Source organism: Pogona vitticeps, chromosome ZW-PAR (genome assembly GCF_051106095.1).
Source record: "Pogona vitticeps strain Pit_001003342236 chromosome ZW-PAR, PviZW2.1, whole genome shotgun sequence".
In the NCBI taxonomy this organism is placed as follows: domain Eukaryota; kingdom Metazoa; phylum Chordata; class Lepidosauria; order Squamata; family Agamidae; genus Pogona; species Pogona vitticeps.
Window position 1 is genome coordinate 6,120,408 of NC_135800.1, and position 20,235 is coordinate 6,140,642.

At 42.5% G+C, this 20,235-nt stretch overlaps 1 protein-coding gene and 1 long non-coding RNA gene across 4 annotated transcripts in view; one reads left to right on the plus strand and one right to left on the minus strand.

Annotated features, from left to right (window-relative positions):
* GLT6D1 (glycosyltransferase 6 domain containing 1) overlaps nt 1-20,235 on the minus strand; it is a 32,922-nt gene that overhangs the window by 4,616 nt on the left and 8,071 nt on the right. Inside the window, exons 2-8 of one of the 3 annotated variants that reach the window (XM_072984623.2) lie at nt 19,017-19,108; nt 18,114-18,200; nt 16,467-16,499; nt 14,330-14,401; nt 13,127-13,186; nt 7,206-7,343; nt 3,458-3,738 (exon numbers count right to left, since the gene is read on the minus strand). In XM_072984623.2, the coding sequence (XP_072840724.1) occupies nt 3,458-3,738; nt 7,206-7,343; nt 13,127-13,186; nt 14,330-14,401; nt 16,467-16,499; nt 18,114-18,199 (670 nt within the window). In that variant the 5' untranslated portion in view covers nt 18,200; nt 19,017-19,108. Of the gene's footprint in view, nt 1-2,837; nt 3,739-7,205; nt 7,344-13,126; nt 13,187-14,329; nt 14,402-16,466; nt 16,500-18,113; nt 18,201-19,016; nt 19,109-20,235 lie in introns of those variants that run through there. The other 2 variants (XM_072984621.2, XM_072984622.2) reach the window with 2 other exon arrangements.
* On the plus strand, nt 4,293-6,650 carry LOC144585115 (uncharacterized). The gene is made up of 2 exons (XR_013539619.1): nt 4,293-5,578; nt 5,823-6,650. It is a non-coding gene; the product is annotated as an uncharacterized LOC144585115 (long non-coding RNA).

Below are 20,235 nucleotides of genomic sequence, written 5' to 3' on the forward strand. Positions count from 1 at the left end.
TTGTTTTCTGTGTGGGAAGACAAAAAAAAGTCTCATGACGCAGTCTGGAAGTGGGTTGAAGTAAGCATGCAAACAAGTTTCTGAAAATAAGGTTGAAAATAAGGTGGTTTGGTTTTCAGATCCCCCCCCCCTCCCCGGGCCGTGGTCCAAAGAAGTAACTTATGGGAAACTCTGCCCGTCCCTTCCATCTTACGCCTCCTTTCGAAGCCAATTTCAGTTACTAAAAATATTTAGCTCTGGCCCTGCCTCAAAAGCTCTGGGGACCAGCGATAAACAGGTGTAAAGCCATTGAAACAGAATCCCTTTGAATGCTTTTAAAACAGTTTCAAAAGAAAAAGAAAAAAACCTAGATACAGTGTGGGCCAGGAATCTCTTCCCATCAACATCTCCCAGACAGCCTGGCCAAGGGCGAAGGATGATGGGAGCTGTAGTCCAAAATCCCTGGTCGGAGTATATAGCCCCCTTTTCCCCTAAGGCTAAATTAAGGGAAATTGTGACTTATTGAGGTATTTATAGACTATGAGGTTGACAGCTTGGGAATCCTAATTTGCTTATCAGGAAAATAGGTTTGCAAGGGGAAATTTGCTATTTTTTAAATGCAAAAAATTAGATAAAAGAGGATGGGGGAGGGGAGGGGGCAGGAAATCTCTCAGGCGGATGCCTCCATTTCTCCTCCTTGATCCTGAGAGGGGCAGATGTGTCTGAATATTTGCCTCAGGGAAGGGGGGGGGGAGAACAAATTTCCCAAACTTTATTAAAACCACCACCACCACCACCTGCTAATTTCTATGGGAAGGGGAGAATCCAGCCCACCCCAGTGAAAATGGCAGAAACCCACTCCATTTTTCCTCCTTTATTTCCTTGATGGGGCTTCTGAAGGATATTTGTTGAATGGGTTGAGACACGAATTTTGGCAAAAGCCCTTTGAGGTGCTGTTTTTTAAAAAAAAATAATAATGTAAAATCTCTCCTCGTCAAAAAGGCTCATCCTTTTATGTCTCTGAGGCAGGAGAGGGTCTAAAATTCTCCTCAGAGGGTGGTGGTGGGGAGAAATAATGAATTAATCATTTTGGCTCCTTCATGAAGCGACACATCCCTCCCTTTCCCCTCCCCCGTTCTTGAGGGGAAAGGAGAGGAAAATCTAAAATTATTGCCACAGAAAATACATTTTCCCCACAGCTGTTTCTGAAGGGCGTGAAAGTGTCTTATTATACACCCCACAGAAATTTTTACCTCAGATATTACTCATAGGTGGCATTTTAAGGCAGCAGGACAGATCCATATGTGAGGAAGGGGGTTATTTTTGCACCTTCAGTTTTGGATTTTGCTTTATTTATAAAAATTTTTGACGGGGGGGGATCAAATATGAGTGTCTCCTCCTGAATTTGTATCTTATGGAGGGGAACCCATAAAATTTCATTTATTCTCTGCAAATCCTGAGGTTTCCCTCCAAGAACTGAAGACAACCGCTGGATTTTAGTCAGCAAGCCATGAAGTGCAGGGGGAAAGCCCTTTGGAGGTTGACTGCCACTGAAGATGGAGGCTCCACCAGGGCATCCATGACAACAATTAGGGAAATATTTAAGGCTCCACGAAAAGAGCACAAGTATTTGCCTCTTCAGGTGCCCTCAGAGGAAAAGACACAGCAAGGTGGAAGACGTATTATTTCCTCTAAAATCCATCAGAAAGAAAGCAACTAGAAAAACCCACTTTTGGCAGTGGAGAGCTGTAGGTAGCCAGGTTGGGCAACTTTAGAATACAGTACATGGACCAGACCTGAGGGAAGTTAGTTGGACTACAAATCCCAGAGTCCCCCAAGTCAGTCAGTTGGGGCCACAGGGCGTGTATTTATCGTGTTTATATATGGCCTCTCTTTCAGCGAGCTCCCCTTCCCACTTCATCCTCACACCAACCCTGTGAGGTAGCTCAGTCTGAGAGAGTACCACTAGCCCAAGGTCACCCACTGAGTTTCCTTGCTGAGTGGGGGCTTGAACCCGGGTTTCCTGAGCCCTAGTCCAACCGGCACACCACCCTGACTCGATGAATTGGAAAACTACCCATTTTTCACACACCACACTGTCCCAAGGAAAACAACACCTTTTTTCTCGAACAGGGTGGGGAAAATAGCATGGCAGGCACTAAACAGCTAAAGGTGCCCTGGTCGGAGGCAGCAGCAAAAGGAAAATTTATGAAACAATGTTGGGGTGGGGGCGAGGCATATAGAAGCTAAAACCAAAGAACAGCGCTATAAGTAACGAAAGGAGTGCTCTTTCAGGAAATGAACGTGGTGTGTGTGCAAGACGGTGTGTTTTCAAACAATGGGGGAGGGGGAGAAGTGGTTTGCAGACCTTCAAGCGACGAACATGAACACAATTCTGAAATTAGAAACACCTTTGCCAGAGTTTTCTAGGTAGATCAAGTGCATTTGTTTTGGGTGGAAAACCAGGTAGCTCAAGCAGGCAGGATGCAGGACAAGATTAAGAGCCTCTGCTGAAGTCTTCCATCAGCTACAACATTTTGTGAGTGTCATCAGCCTCTCTCCATTCATGGGGGTCCCATCTGCCTGCTTGAGGCTACCACTCCCAGGCTGCCTGCCATCTCTCTCCTCTCTCGTTTGCCAGCCCCCCCCTCTGACAGGAGGGCCACGGTGGCCATTCTGGGCCAGCACAGGCCACGCTGATGTGCCCATACCACCACCACTGTAGGTGGGCCATAAAGTGGCACACCAGTTTTAATTCCACAAACATCCCAATCAACACAATTTCCTGAGATTAAATGTCCAAGAGCTGATCAGTGTAAAGACCAGGCAGTTCTTTCCACACATTACTCTGTTAACATCAAGCTTGTACAAGCTTGTAAAAAAAGCTATTACTTTTCTTTTTTTCTTTTCTTTCTTTCTTTAAGGAGAGAACAGGAGAACCTTTCAGTTTATCGAATGAAAACATTTTGGCAGTAGCTGATTTCTGCTCCGCACAGACCACGGACCTGGAAAGGAACGGGTTCTCAACTGAAGCAAACCTATCGGCACCTCCGGTTCTTTGCAAGTCAGGAATTATTTCTCACCGCTTCGTATTCTTTTGGCATCCAGGATAACTTTATATTTTGGATGTCGTAGGGGATTCCGATTTTGTAATCCCAACAATACTCGGGGGATAATATTTTGGTTGGTTTGTGGAGGAGGAAATATTTGTTCAAGTGGCTTTCGTCGTGCCACACGGCCTCCAAACCCCGCTCTTTGTCTTCTTTTATGGTTTCATAGCATTGCCTGGTGAGGTTCAGGAGGTGCAGCGGGGTTCCCCCAAACACAGCCCCATGGTAGTAATAGTCTCCCTCTCCATAAGGGATGTATGCAGCCGAATCGGGGTTCCTCTCATAAGTGAAAGAATCTCGGTCTGCCTTGTAAAACCAGGCATGGAGCTGAGCCACAGACTCGTCCAGGGTTTCCACCCCATACTCACTATGGAAGAGCTGGTCCACGTCCATGCAGAACAGGAAGTCCACCTCGTGGCGGATGTGGCTCTCAATCAGATCGGCAATCACCTTCATCCGCATCATGCTGATGTCTTGCCACCGGCTCTCCCGTTTGACCTGGAAGGTCTTCAGCGTCCGCAAAGGGCCCAGCTTGAACTGTGGCAATTTCGAGAGGTCATCCACCATGATGTAGAAGATCACGTTGTGGCCGGCCATGAAGTAGGTTTCTGCAGACAGTAAGAAGTTCTTCAAGTATTTGTCCAGGTACCTTGAGAAGCAGGGGGTGGTGTGGGAATGGGTGGGAAGAAAAGACATGGGAGCATTTAAACAGCATCTTTCCTACCATATCCTTATTTTTATTTTTGGAGGAACCTAAAGTATGCTTTAGCCAGGATCCCTCAGTGCTCACCAATACAATTCTGGATTTCCAACCCACTGCTACTATTTTTACACCAATATTTCTGCTACAAAGAGACTTATGGCATATTGAAGACTAATGCATTTTACTTGGCAGAAGCTTTTGTGAACTGCAAGCTGCTACGGCTGGTGAAAAGGGGTTGCTATAGTGTGTGAAAGCCTATGTCATGTAAAACTTTAAAGTGTCAGAACCAGATTAGGATAACTGACCCCCCCAGGAGTCCCACAGAAATGTATAGACCTCCCAGGCAAAGAGAAGAGAGCCTATGATTTGTCACAGCTGACATTATCCCAGTAAAGGGTGAATACCAGAATGAAATCAGAATTCAGATCTTGCAATTCATCTGAGTAACTCATTATATGTGTCTTCACTGTTGCAATAATTCCAGGCAACTCCAGAACCTGTTAATTCTGTACACATTCTATTTATTTACATCATTTCTAGTTTCCATATTTAAAAGCAGCAAGTCCAAAAAAAAAAAAAATAATCAAAGACAGTTGTGAAGGAAAAACTGGAAGCACATATATTTCAATCCAAAAACCATACAGTTACACAAAGACTGTAGGCTTAAAATATTGAAAAATCACAAAAACTGAACTTAAGCTGTGGACAAATACTTAAGTCAAAAGATACATCTGAGTTGTAAGGTTATAGCTATGCAAAATCCAGACAAGAACTTCAGTCATGTTTGTCTCAAAATACAAAAGTATTAAAATATAGGAGCCCATAGCTTATAAAAGCAGAGAATACATCTCTATAATATTTCATTTAAAAGTAAAAACCAGTATAACTCCAAAAGCTTTAAAAGCTTTCTTTAAAATACATTAAAGAACATCAGAGTTCTTATAATAAGAAAATACAAAGTGAAAAACAGTATTCAGTGCTAAGCCTGTTGTTAACACAGAAAAATATTTCCTCAATAAGCCCTTTGCCTGTTGGAATAAATGGCTATGTTGTTCCCATGGTTATCTCCTGGCTGCTCTCAGACTCTCCACTCCCTTCAGAAAATAATGCTTCTCAATTTTATAGTTCTGGGAGAGAACTCTGTATTTATATTCTTGTAAAACGTCATTTTTTCAAAACAAACTTTGTCAGAGTTTATACTTTTCAACCAATAGGAAGCCTACATGTTTAAGGTCAGGAGTAGAGACGGGCATGAATTAAAAAAGGAATCACTAAATTTGTTCAAAAACCACTAATATGTTCATTCGTATTAATATGAATCAATGCCCCAGTGAATACAAATCAATGAATTTTTAGCAATTTTTGATTTGCTGGGCTATAAAATGCACACACACCCCAGCACCTAGAGACACCAAAATTGCAGAGAAGCTTTCCCTGACTCTTTTCTACAATCCCTCCAAATTTGGGTGAAGATTGAGTTTCCTCAAGCCAGCTTCTAAAGGGCATTTTCCTGGGGAGGACCCACTTTGTGGGTGTATAACTCGGGTGTCCAAAACCCAATCTTCACCAAACTTGGAAGAATTATAGAAGAGAGATGAGGAAGCTTCCCTGTGATTTTGGTGACTCTAGATTCTTGGGGACAATTTTCCTCTAGGGCCCAATGTGTGGGTTTATAACTTGGATGTCCGAAATCTAAACTTCACCAAACTCGGAGGTTGAGTCAGGGGAAGCTTCCCTGCAACTTCGGTTTCTCTAGGTGCTGGGGGGCATTTTATAGGATTTTAAAGTTTAAAAAAATGAATCAACGAATCGGTTTGTTAGAAAAAAATCATAAATTCATTGTTTGTGGTTTGTCAGCCTTCATGAATCATGATTCGAAACGAATCACCATTTTTCTGATGTGTGCTTATTTAGTCAGGAGGCTTCTTATCTCAAGCCTCTCTCCTCCCAGTTTCCTGCATCTCAAAAACTAGGCTTGGCAAGCTCCTGGCTTGGCTTGCTGTTTAAAAGCCCAGTGCCTAGCCTTCAAGGTTGGAGTAAAATTCCCCCTCCCTTGGCTAGACTGACATAATACACTGACAATACAATATGTGGGACAGTACAATACAATTGCACGTTATTTTCATCAATATAACAGAATATATATAATTTCATACTCTTTTCAAAACTCACTTGCTATTAATAATGAGGCTAAAGCCTTATAAACCAAATGGCACCTTTGTTTTTCTTCTCTACATACTTATCACGAAACAAAGTGCTTAAAATAACGTTCATTTTTTTCTCCTTTTTTCTCCACTATCCTGTAAATACTTCTATTATAGAATATATGGCTATTTTCATTTGTTTAATACAGGTTTACACAACCAATTTGCAGTATTTCTTTGTTAATTAATATTAATGGTAAACACTACTCAAGCGGCAATTAAAATTACTTTTTCTTTTTCTTTTTCTTCTGTTACTGTCTTTGTTCATATAACGTATCGTTTACTTTTTTCACTGTAAAAACTGGCATGAAACTCAAGGAATTGCTACTTTGTTATCTTATCAGTTACTTTGTATACCAAAACAACTGGTTGTTTTGATTTCGTAAGGTGTTTTGGTTTTGTAATGTAAATTATCTTCACAGATCACTTTCCAATTGTACTTTCACTTTTAATGCATCTCTCTCTAAGGCATACTTTAAAAGGCCATTTTCATTTTTAGGGCAGCACTATTTTTAAAAAAACTCTAACAAGATTTTAAGGCATCACAAGAGTTTCTGGCATGTCGCACTGAAGAATAGTCATGCTTGCTCATTAGATTAAAAAATAAGTCAAGAGTGAGGACTCCCATGGGAATCCTTATGCAGGATCTGCCCCGGTATCCTTGCTGTAACTGCTACAGAGAGAAATACTTAACAATTAGTTTCCCCACTAACAAAGGTTGATAAGGCAAAGCCAGTACTGTGACTCATGCAGAGAGGCAGTGGGCAAATTCTGACATTATTCTGTTGCAGCAGAAAGACTGATATATGGATCTGCCTGCTTCCTATGGAGAAAGAGAGAGGAAGAAGAGGCAGGCTGGTCGGCACCAAGCAGGTGAAGAGCAGAAGATTATTCAGAGACACATCATGAAGGTGACCCCCCTCAAGAGTCGGCAGATATCTGGAGCCACCAAGGTAAGTGCCTGAGCGCAAACGGTACCATAGTAGTCTTGTCTCAGCTAGAAGAGACCCACAGAATCAATGAAATTCGTGTTTGTCTTGACTCACTGTTCACCAATGGAGTAAATAGACCTGTTTTAGGTGGAACTAGCAGTAAGGCCTATGGCTCTGTTCCACCAGATCCTTACGGGGGAGTAAGCCCTGCAGAACAGAGGGGAACTTGCTCATGAGAAGAAGGTATACTGGACCTAGGCTGTTCGGCGGCACTTACTTCCCGATGGCAAAAACTGTCAAACCGACGGTGATTCGGCGCTGCTTATAGTGGAAATCCAAGACCGATTTCTTGAAAGTTCCCTCCCAGATGATGGGAGCCGACCAAGACGTCAGGGTTGGGTAATCCGTTCGCCCACTGCAACGAAACAGAGAAAAGCTTGGTGTGCAACACGGTAAAAATCCAGCCAAAGGCCTACTCTAAGCATAGGACGTGTTCACCTTCTCTCTTGCCTGAACATCATAAAATCATAAGAATCCTCATTTTTCCAGAGGAAGGGGTTGTTGTATTTACCTGTCCCAACAGAAATAACAAAAGGACTGGGGCTGCCTGAAGACTAAAAACAAGCAATAACCGTTTGCAGGCTGTAGCTCATTTCAATCAGATAGCCTTCATTGTCATTCTAATTTGTGTCTCACAGTTTTCAACCTATTCTCAAGACAGTTTAGCAAGGAGAAAAATTATACTATTTACTACAATCATATGTAGAAGAAGATTTAAAAAGCCCACCCATACATCCAAGAGCATTAAACAGGTCTAAACCATAGAACAGTCTATTTAAAAGATGGTTCCTTATGCCAAAAGGATATCAGCACAGGAAGGAGTCAAAGATACCTGGGGAGGACCTTCCAGAGGCAGAGAGAGACATCCAGTCCAGAGGTTGGACTGGAGAGAAGTCCAGGTTCAATTTTCCATTTAGTTACTACTCCAGCCTACTTCAGGGATAAAAGGGGCTTTTCAGGGACAGGAAGGGATGGGAAACCCCATTTCACAAACCCAAGAGCTAAGATGTAAACAGCAGCCAAACAGAGTGCAGATCCATCAACCTTATAAATAATCCAATAAATATCTTTAAATAAACTAACAAAACTAACATTACTTTTTGGCACTTTTTAACACATTCAACATGAGGTTAATGGTGGAAATAATGCAGAAGGGGCACTGGTGCCAAATACTGTAAAACTTTGTTAGTTTGAAACCCGTTGCAAGGTTCCTGTGTTGTTTTTCTGCTGCAACAGATTAGAAACGGCTCCTTTCTGGTATAAATCGAGGATAGTACTCCTTCTCCTAAACTTGCATTTCCCCCTGTGCCCGGCAGATGGCAACTGGCAGAGCCTACATTTGAGCCAGCCTGGCCAGGACCTGTTTTTAAAAGGTTACATTCTTAGGCTTTAAGGCAGCTGTTGCGCCCTGGTTTAAGAGGCAGAGGTTGGGAGTTCCATTCCCCACGGAGCTTCCTGTGAGAAGAGCCAGCTTTAGCGTCCTTGGACAAGCTGCACAGTTCCAGGGCTCCCTCAGAAGAAGGGAATGACGAATGGCGTCTGTATTCTCTATCTAGGAAAGCCTGGAAAGGGTCATTATAAGTCAGGGTGCACTTGATAGCACATGATTATTGTTAATATTTGCCCAGCATGGCTGGGGATGATGGCAATTGTCACCCAGCAGCCTCGGAAGGGCCCCAGGGTTGGGCAAAGATGTAAGCTATTACAACACACCTGGTTCTCATGACTTTCCTAACCACAAAATCACTGTTGGTTTCTTACTGCCTCACAGCTCCTGTGCCATAAGCACAACCGCGTGACCCATCTAGCAAGAGACTGGCTTCATGGTCAGCCTTCCCTCCTAGCTCGACCAGAGCATTGAAACATTGCTCTTTATTTGGATGTCACTTCCCCAAATCCCCCAACAGTTGTAGTCCCCCCCCTCCAAAAAAAAGAGTAAAAATTCCTGGTGCTATACTTTACAACTCTTGGTCCCCTTTGCAAGGCGTTGGCACCAAGCCTGCATTGTCAAGGCTACCACGCATACCAGGTGAAATAATGTCTTTGCTATCAGCAGGAAAAGAGAGATAGTTTTTCATTAGAGTCCCTTATCTACATGTTTGAACCATTAGTGTATAGAAGAGGGTTGGTCAAGTTCGTTACTTGTGCTTAATTATGACTCATATCCCCAGGCTTTGGAAGAGGTGCTGCTGCTTTGGGTTGTATCTATTACTTTTAAAGAAAAGGCTTACAGATATCTTCCGGGTATGACCATATTCATAACAATACTTTTATTTAGTGGGCCCAAGCTGCTTTCATTTCTTTTGAAACAACATGTCATGTTTCTAACAACCAGTACTGTAGGAAAGTTTCACAGGTAGTTTGATCAGAAGATCTGCTTTGAGACTTCCTGTAAACATTGAGGGTTATATTTGGTTTGTCTCCTGAGATGATGTGAACCGGGTGATAACACCACATGTTTACCAGTTCTGTGGAGTTTCAAGTTTCTTTCTTTCTTGAACTCCAGAGAAGTCCAGGTGGAGAAAGAAAAGAAAAAAGAAAAAGAAAAACAGGGAGCTGGAAAGAAAGTTTTAAAAAAATTCCCTCACCCCTCGCTCCTCACAAAGCATCACTCTGAGTATTTAAGGAGTGGCTGGAATTTAAGGATGCTCAGGGGCCAAAAGATGTGGCTACTGGGCCCGTGTGTGATGAAATCATTGTTGGAAATAAAGTGCAACCATGCACGCCGGCACAAGGAATGACATGCCTGAAGGAGCAGCAATGAGAGAGAATGCATGAGCAAGTTGTGTGGATTCTTGCCTACGGATACATCGGATACATCGTCAGGCTTCTTGATCTAAACTGATGTTCCCAGAATGACTTTCCTTCCTCTTTTTCTTTCAGGATCAAACCACAGATTATGCTTAACATTTACTTAGAATCGGTGCTCCCCTGAAACAGTGTCTTAGTTTGCACTTAGCAGTACTTTGTTTTCTGGTTAGTCATTGGAAGTTAAGCATGAACTTATTTTGCAAGCCTGATGGCTGAGGCTAGTATCTTTGAAAAAACCTTGTTGTAAGGCACATAGGCTAACTGCAGAGTATACAAAAATCTTCTTATGATCTAGTTTGACTCTAGGTCTCAACTTTTTCTCTCTTTCTTTCCGCTTCCCTTCCAAGGGATGTAGCTAACAGTATCATCCCCGCCATATCTTTCAATCTCAAGATGTACTGTATTTTTCACACCATAAGACACACTTTTCCCCCACAAAACAGGGGGATGGAAAGTCTGTGCGTCTTATGGAGCGAAGAAAACAGATTATATTTTCCTGTTTTCTTCTCCTAAAAAATTGGTGTGTCTTATGGAAAGGTCTTATGGAGCGAAAAGTAATTCCTATCATAAACATCTTTCCTTTTGCTAGTTTGAATGGTCTTTCCAACTTATTCCAAGCATCAGGTCCCTCAAATGTCCCATAGTAAATGCCCATAAATATCACCCTTTCTTTGCCAACGGTCAAGATGCACTCCTCGAGAGAGGGTGTATATGTGTCCAGTTAGGCACGGGCAGAGGCTCTTTTTCTGAATTGAAGCCTTGGGCACAGCAGTCCAAAATCATGTTAAAACATTTATTTGGTGAGGAGCAGGAAACACAAAACTTCTGTCATACATTATTCTAAGTGGAACCAGATGTTCCAAAAACATCCTCCATTAAAAACATTTTTTTCCGGCTACCCTTGCCTGCATTTAATTTTAGCAAGCTATTTAGAGCCCCCTCGTCTTCCAGTAGAAGTTAGATCTTCCATAGACACAAACACACACACACATACACACACAGAGGGAATATAAATACTTCAGAACTGGGCTCCAAAACCAGCTCGTCCAAGTGCCACGCCTCCTACTTTCCTCTCAGCTCTGTAAGGACAAGAATGGGCACCTGTTCCTGGCACAGAATGACACCAGATGCTCTTTGCATATAATTTTGAATGCATTATTTATTTAATGGGGGATTTTGTGCTGCCCTTAATCTTATCATACAAGGGCAGTATACAAAATGGAAAAAAATAAATATCATCATCATCATCATGTGCTGTCAAGTAATTTCTGACCTGTGGCGACCCTTTCCAGGGTTTTCCAGGCAGAGAATGTAAAAAAAAAATAAAATAAACAATTCCACTTATGATAGGCAGTTAAAACACAGAAACTGGGTTTATTGTAGCAAAACCAGAAAAGATTCTTTGGTGAATGAAATGGAAAAGTCAGAGTAGCCCCTGAATCGCTGACAGCCCTTAGACCTCCATGTTTAGAGGCAGTATATACTCTTAAGCAGTCGGGACAAGGATAACAGAGCACTGTTTAAGAAGTCTGAAGTCTTCTCCGGAGTATCTGGCTGGCCCTGTTTGGACAGATAATTGTGCACTGGCTGGACTAAAAGAACATTCCATCTGATGCAGCCAGTTCTTTCTGATGTTCTTAATAAACTGAACAAACCGCATTAATAATGAAAAACCCAACCTCACATTTATTTATTTATTTATTTTCATTAGCCTGGAACTTCCTCTTGCATGAATAATGCAACATGCAAACTGTATGAACCATTTGTAGGAAGTTCTTCTTCTAAAGCAATAGGCTGGGCAAGAATTCGGGATGTTGCATCCTGAATATACCACTATAAACTGTCTAGGGAGTTGCAAGACATGATGACGTGACTTTTTACCTCTCATGCTATGTGCTCCAGGGACTTTTTCGTGAGAGAGGATTTCTCAATACAGGATTGCTAGTGCTCTAGTTGGACTTCCTCAAGCTTGCACCCAACACCCAGCATAAAAGGGGTAGTCATGGGGAAGTCTTCAGTTCATGGTTTGTAGACTGGAACTAGGAGTATGGGAAGAAGATCAAAAACTAGCTTGTCATGAATGACTAACTCTTCAGACTTTTCTCAGGCAGATAGACGTTGTACATCTAGGTGCCTAGCTCCCAAAGTACCACTCACTCTGTAATCCCCATTTGGCACAAAGTTTTAAGATGCACAAGTGAAAAATACTTAACACAGCCTCAGTGGAAAGTTGGGCGGGGCTTGTGTGAATTTGAAAATGTCTTCTTATTTGGAATGAATGGATGGATGGATGAGAAATTCACTTTGGTCATCACAGACCTTTAAATGGTAGATATGATATGCAAAGTCGTAATCTGAACAAATCTGACTTAACAATATGAAACAAAGCAGGACACACCATGGTAACCCAAAGTAAGTTCTCAACCATTATTTTGAAAAAATAAATAAGGTTGCACCAAGGATGGAAAGGACTTGAGCTGTTTTTTTTTTTAAGTTGCAAGTTGGAGAAACTGACAGATTTGTCCATAGAAGCCCACGGTTCAGCTCCTGAGAGACTGATTTTTTAAATGTGAGAGAGTGAAGACTTTTTAACACTTACAACAGTAAACTAAGTTTGGTGGTGGAAGCTCAGAACTCTACTGTAGCTGTTTCCTCCTTAAAAGTAACTTTCTGCAGTTTTTTGGGGTGGGGTGGGGTTTGTTTTTGCAACACCACATTTTAGTGAACAGGTCTGTTAACAGCTGATAGAGACAACCATAACTTAGGAATGAAACCTGCAGGGTAGAGGGCAGTCTACTCTACTTATGAGCTTGCAACTGCCTGAACCTATACTTGGCCACTGGGAGAGTGGCCTTCCTCTCCGGAGCTGCATACTGTAGTGGATTACTTTCAGTCTGTAAATGGCTTTCGTTGCATGATTTCCAAAAGGGGTGAGGGTGGGGGCAGAAGTAGGGCAGTTTCAGGTGTTGGTCTGGACTGTGGAAGATTAGAAGAACTAGAGATGGTCTTGTCACCACATTCTCCTTTGTTTCCAATTCTTAAACACATAGAGAGGGTCATCTGTCAGGGCTGCTTCAGCTACACATTTCCTGCATCAGCAAGGGCCAGACTAAATGACCTTTGGGGGGACCCTCATGACCATACAGTTCTAAGTTTCTGTGACTCCTTCTCTTTAACTATACCACTAGATTTCAAAGGGAGTTAATAGAATTGAATGGTCTCCTTCTGAACATGCAGCTGAGGTTCATGATTTTGCATTGAAAGTGCTTTCTCTCCCCTCACCCCCTTCACCTCCCCACTAGACCCCCCCCCCAGTGCATTTCTTACCTTGGGTCAAACCAGTCTGTCATCAAGAGCCCTTTGGGTTCCTTATTTGCATATTTTTGTCTGCAAAAAGAAAAAAAAAAGCACAACAGGAAACTGTAGCCTGGCAGAACTTCCTGCTTAAAATGAAAAAGGTGCTTCTGCTCATAGACGTTACGGCTTTTGAAGGCAGCCTCTCAGAATCTGCCAAGCGCCACAGATTGTGGCTACTATGCATGTTGGGGATGATGGGAGCTGTAATCCTCAGAAAGTAAGATCCACTTTCCCAAATGGACAAAAGTGGTTGCAGTGGTTTCCCATGACACTGAACATAGCACTGGATTGTCCTGCAAAGCTTAACATTTATTTATTTATTTATTTATTTATTTATTTATTTATTTATTTATTTATTTATTTATTTATTTATTTATTTACTTACTTACTTACTTACTTACTTACTTACTTACTTACTTACTTACTTACTTACTATCCCACCCATCTAGACCGAAGTCTACTCTGGCAACTTAATAAAAAAATTCATAAAAACAATAGCTGTATAAGATAACAACAACATAATATGATACAAGATGGCAAAAATAAATTAAATAATAAAGAAGCAAAATAATTATGCAAGGGAAGAAGCAAAATAATTTCCCTTGCATAACATTCTTTAATAAAGAGCCTCCTAATTTCCCTTTTCTAGCAGCTGTGACAATTGATCCCTTCCTTCTTTAGCAAAGAAAAAATGTCTCTTTTTTATGAACAGAAACTGACCACCAGGCTGGTCACTGTGGAACGGGAAGCGGCTAATTGGCCACTAATTTAAACAGTGCAATTGCAGTGCTAGCGATTGCATTTTTTTTAAGTGTGGGGGGAAAATACTGCTTATGGTTAATAGCTTCATTTTGTCAGCGTAAATGCTTTTTCTCAGAAATGTGTTTATCTATATATCTTGGTCTTCTCTTGAGGCCAACAAATGTACAGGGTTCCCTCCCCAAGAACTGCCTTTCAGACTTGGTGCTGGGCCCTGGTATAAGTGAAGTGAAAGTATGCAGAAGATGATAGAGCAAGAAAATAAACACATTTGGTCAACTGCCTTGCACATCAGTGCAAATATGCAGGGCAACCGGTCTCTGCTCCTGTTTACTTCTCTTTCCACCTGCAAGTCTGGCTGCTTTAGAATTCAGGCTTGCAGTTTTATCTGAACCTTTATGCAAGTCGTTTTACCTTGAGCCAGACCAATCGGGGACAGCCAGCCACTTATATGTCTGGTTTTTCAACTGGGCAATCTTCAGGCTCCTGTACAGAATAATGAAGACAATGATTACGAATTGTAGCATACGTCCCACTTTTTCTCCATGAAGCCAAGACAGTGTACATGTTTCTTTTCCTCCCAATTTTTATCCACAGAAGAACCCTGCGAGGTAGGTCAGGCGGAGACAAAGAGAAAAAGACACTAGCTAGATCTCAGATCTTCTAAGGTTCAGTCAAGCCCTTTAATCATCACATCACAGTGGCTCTTGTAAAAGATGGTATAAGCTATCTCAATGGCACACACTCCCCCCTCATTTTCTCCCTCCCTCCCTCTCTCTCTCTCCTTTAGTTCTTTCGCAAATAGAAGCTTTCAGGGTGAGTCACTGGAAGTTCTCCGTTACAAGGGAATTTTAGTCTGGGAACACCCAGAGAGTTATTTTCCTGGTCAAACAGAATGGCCCTTGGCAAAATGGATCAATGGTCAGACCCATGGTGCCACTCTTAGATAGATGACTCCTTATCTTATGCACCAAAAGGTACTCTGCAACTATTACGCCTTTTCTTTCTTGTGGGAGGAAGGGTAGGGGACCCAAAAGCATCACATGGAAGAAATAATGCGAAGCACAGAAATGGACAGCAATGTAATCTGAACCCTTCAACCATCCCATGAATGAAGCCCCCCAGCAGTAGAAGGTTCCTTTTATGCACTACAGATGCTCCACCACCACCACTGACAGCACAGCTATAGCAAAATCTTGGATTCTGGGAGATGTAGTCCAAAAGGCAGCCTAAGGCATTTTGCTACCTGAGGAGGACCAACATGTAGTGTGTGGGAGAGCATATATGTCCACAGATCAAGGCCCATAGACTCTAAAACCAGGCATGTTACTTTGTCATAAAAGGCAGAAGAATCGAACCAGTTCCTCTTGCCATCTCTAGTATAAAACAAACACACACACACACACACACAGAGTAAAGAACTAACCACTTCCTGCCCACTCACCCCACCCAAAGTCAGCTGCTCAAGGCAGCCACCTTACTTGCCTATGGGTCGGTTAGGCCCTGCAGAGGAGAGGAAGTGACAACATACAGTGTAAGCGCCCCAAGTTGACCACTGGCGGAGCATGACAGATGTCACAACAGCCCCTACGCTCTGCAATCATGGGTATCTCATCTAGCTGTGATGCAAACTTCGCATTCTATGTCTACCCTCACATACCCATTATTCCTTAAAAAATGAAAACTGTCCACAGAACAAAAATTCCCCCTTTTCCCTTCTTTCCAGCTCTCTGCCTGCCTCCCCAAAAAATCCCTCCCTCCACAGATTTTTCCACTTGAGACAGGGAGAAGGTTAAGGTTAGGAGCAAAAGGGTAGAGTTTTCAAGTGCACAAAGAGCCACAAAAGCTGAAGACTTGAAGGGAGAAAGGGCAGACAAACCTCTCCCCGAATACTTTGGGTTTCTTTGTTTGTTTTTAAATATATATATAAAACGTGCTGAAACAGACGAACAGGGTTACCTCCCTGAAAAATCTAGAGAAAGACATGCTGAACTCTGTGCACCTCCTCACTGGAACGGTATATTATGGGAGGGTTAGGGTTAAGAGGAACCACCCACAGAACAGCATTGTCTTTGCAGAGGAACAGCAGCGGATGTTTTTCTTCTCTTGTGACACAGCATCAGCTGGAAAGGTTTCATCTCTTAAAAAAAAAAAGACGACAATTCCCAGCTTGCTACGAGATCCTGCCCTGCTAGGTTTGATTCATTGGCCTTTTCCCCATCCCCACCCTTGCCAGAGCCTCTGTTAATGCCAAGTATGCACCATGTACAGGAACCCTGGCATTTTGTGAATAGGGCAAAAAAAAATGCTTAGCACAGACTGTATTCAAGAGGCAAAGTGGATCTAATGGCTCAATATGTTAAATAGGAAACCTGCAGTTCTTAGGTAGGCTGGGGTGGGTGGGTTCTAGGTGTTGTCGTCTGAAAAAGAACCTTTTCCAAGCTCTGCCTGAGAGGCGCCACATGTCGGAGCAGATAATCGTGAGACCAAAAGCTTCCCTCCTCTCTGCTTACCACAGAGGGAGTAGGCAAAATTAACCTCAGTGGCTTACCTAGCATTGTACATCCATGTTAACGTTCTGTCCCTATTGAGAGAGGAACAAACAAAATAGCAGCTTAATGGGTTTTATTTTTCATGCTGTACTACTTTTCTTAACAAGTGGATTGACTTGTTACCCTACCCCACCCCACCCCACCCCACACCCGCTGCAAGAAAACCAATAGATCCATGCTTGGATCCACATGATTAAGCAGGATGTGTGTGGTGTGTGTGTGTGTGTGTGTGTGTGTGAGAGAGAGAGAGAGAGAGATAGATAGATAAAGAGAGAGAGAGAGAGAGCGCACTACAGATTCAAATTCTGATTAGAGAAGATTGCATGATCAACTTCACAGATGGCTTTATGAGTACATCTCATAAATTCATAGAGGATTTATCTGTCAACAGTTACTCACGATTCCTGACAGCTCTACACTGTCAACACCTTTGAGGTGAAGAGTGCCCCTGAATATCAGCTCAATACAACCAAACACCATCAAGCCATCTCTTTAGCCATTGGTAGGAGGGATGTGGCTGAGGCCGTAGCCCCCACAAGCATTCTCCACCACCACCGATTCACTCAAGAAACCTCAGCTCTGGCACAAGACAAAGGCTCCATTTGTGTTTCTGCCCCTCCTTTCCTTAGTGAAGCTAAGTCCACCCATACCAAAACAAGCACAATGGGACATTCTGATTGATCAAAAAGGTATGAACAACCCATCCAATGCTACTGGTTTCAGTAGTCCATGCATGTTGGAAAATAAATACATGGTGGCACCTTAAAGATTAACTTTTATAATTTTTAACGTGAGCTTTTGTGGACAAGTCCCCTTCATCAGGCCATGTTGGAAGATATTACATCTCTACCAATACTGCACATTTTATAGTCACATGCATTTTCTCTGAAACCAGAGTAGGGCAACCTCACCGTTTCCTGACAGCTCAGAGAGAGGAGAGCGTTTTTTGAGATTACTCACACAGAATGTTTTCTGTAAATGTATAATATCTGTTAAAAGTAGTCTGTGCAACTATGGGAAGCTTTGGTCTGAACCTGAGCTTGGAACGCTAGGCTAGCTGAGGGGGATGATGGGAAACAGTGTAGTTCAAACATTAACTCTTCCAAGTTCCCAGGAGGTTTTCTTAATGTAACACAGTGGTTAAACTGCTCTACTGTAGCCAAACTCTGCTCACAACCCAGGATTTAATTGCAGGTAGCCAGCTCAAGGTTTACTCAGTGGTCCATCCTTTCCAGCCAGCAAAATGGGTATCCAGCTCATGGGAGGAGGGGGGCAATATGTACGTAGGCTACATCAGTGGTCCCCAACCTTGGGCCTCCAGATGTTCTAGGACTACAACTCCCAGAAGCCTTCACCACCACCACCTCTGCTGGCCAGGATTTCTGGGAGTTGAAGTCCAAGAACGTCTGGAGGCCCAAGGTTGGGGCCTACATAATTAACTTGTACATCACCCAGAGAGTGCTTTAAGCACTATGGGGTGGCATATAAGCAGCACATTTTGCTTTTGCTTTTTTAAATGAAAATTTCCATTCTTTTAATTTCGCCTTCTTCCCCTCCACATACACTGGAGGTTTGGTTTTGTTTTTTTGCATGAACAGTTAATTCCAGGAGATTTCCAGAAGATCAGGTTCCCCTTTCTTTCTTACCTGTCCAGGTATGCAAAAACTGCCAGCGATAAGACCACAAGGAAGAAAATCCATAATAATGTTGTCTTCCCCCTGGAGAGTGTCATCCTTAGCAGGAAAAAGAAGAAATCAATGACAGTTTACTGAACTGAGATCAGGGACCATAACCTGGTTCTGGGCTGAGATGCAATTCCGTCATGGGAGCATCCAACGTTTATTAGTTACTGATTAGAAGTAATTTGTTAACTGCTCTTTTGCCCACTGGGAATGTCTTTTTAATTTGCAATAAAACAGCCATTTTAAAGGTCAGATGAAAAATGAATTTAAAAGCCAGTTTTAAAACCTGCCCAGCCTGAGAGCTAGTTTTTGGTGGCCGTATAGATACAGAATGCACAAGTGGGTCTTAGATTAAATCAAGCCTGAACTACCCCTGGAAGGAAACATGTTAAATCTGAGGGCTGTCCCACTTTGGATATGTCATGAGAATGCATGATTTTCTGGAAAAGACCATAATGCTGGGAAAGGTGGAAGGCAGGAGGAAAACAGGAAGATGAAAAATGAGACGGGTTAGCTCCCTAAAGGAACCACAGGCTTGAGTTTACAAGAACTGAGCAGCATTGTTAAGAACAGGACATTTTTGAGGTTGTTCCTTTATGGCGTTGCCAAAAGTCAGGGGCAACTTGATGGCCCATAACAACAACACAGATATACAAATATAATTCTAGAAGGTGGTTGGTTTGGGGTGGTGGCTCTAATAAGCATGTACAGGATTGTAACTTTTACAAAGAGAAAGCGAGAGAATGACTGGATATGGCCTGTTGGTCAAAATATTTGGTTTGCTGCTAAGCTTGACTCCTTTCTGAACCATCTTAGGTCCTTGTTCTTGTGTCTAAAAGCTATTACGATTCCAAGCAAACACTTTACCTCTTGCTGATTGTGGGGGTCTTATCACTTGAGATGTCAACATCAATTACTCGATCTCCAGGTGCAGGCTAAAGTAACTGGCCTTTTTTGCTCTATAAGAAAAGAGTAACGATAAAAACAAAAAAATTCAGCAATTTTAGCACTCATCAGAGCTCAGGAAAGCAGATTTAAAAGTAATTGGTTACAGTAACCATTCCAAGACCCCAATGAAAGAAGTTACTTGCTACTTGCAGGTTTCGAAAAAGTAATTAATTAATTTCTTATTATTCAAAAGTAAATTAAAATAGATACTTTCTAATCACCTAAATAATAATAATCAGGATGCTACAAGTCACTCGGCCGTGATACAGAACACTCCTAACTACTGAAGCCACATACCACAGCTGGGAAAATTTCCTGCTTTAGACTACAGTACCCAGAATCCCCTTGTTGCACAGCCAATATGGGGAGGAATGGTGGGAACTGCAGCCAAAACTGCTTGGAAGTCTCTCCTGCAGTCAAAAGATGATGGCTCTGAGATAGCCCAGGCATTTACGGTAGGCAGCCAAAAGAAGAGCATAGAGTGAGAGAGTCTCTGAAGGCCTGTTTTTTGGCAAAAAAATTTCTCTCTGCGTGAGTCATCAGGAGTGGGCCTGGGGGTGTCTGATGGCTCAGAAAGTATGGCAGTTCCACACCACCGCATGTGTGAAAGCCTCAGCCATTCACATGCACAGAAAGAGGGCAGACCCTGTGGATCAGCTTTTATCTCTCCACACATGCTTGGTGTGCGGCACATAGTTCAAAACATATGCAAGCCGAGATCCTTGATAACACCTCCCTCTATAATCCCCGCTCCACAGGTAGTTAAAGGCAAAGCTATAGTGTTTGAAGGTGAAGTTGGAAAGCTGGCATCACTTTCAAAACAGAACAGGAGAAACTCACCCAGCAAAGCCTGAAATAAGACAGGAGCTACCCAGAGGTTGGAAATGTTACTTAAAAAAAAAAAAAAAAAACCATTCTCAGAATACGCCAGTTAGCATAGCCAGTTAGCCACAAAGGATTCTGGGACTTATAGTCACCCCGAAATTAAAAAGAAACTTTTCCAAGGTCTTCTAGTGCTCAGAGTCATTGCTGTCCATCACCTTGACTTCCACCTCCTGCATCTCTTTCTGTGAAACAGAGAAATGTTCTATTTTGAGGGGGGTCTCTTTTCGTTCCGTCAACATCTCTGCCCACGTGA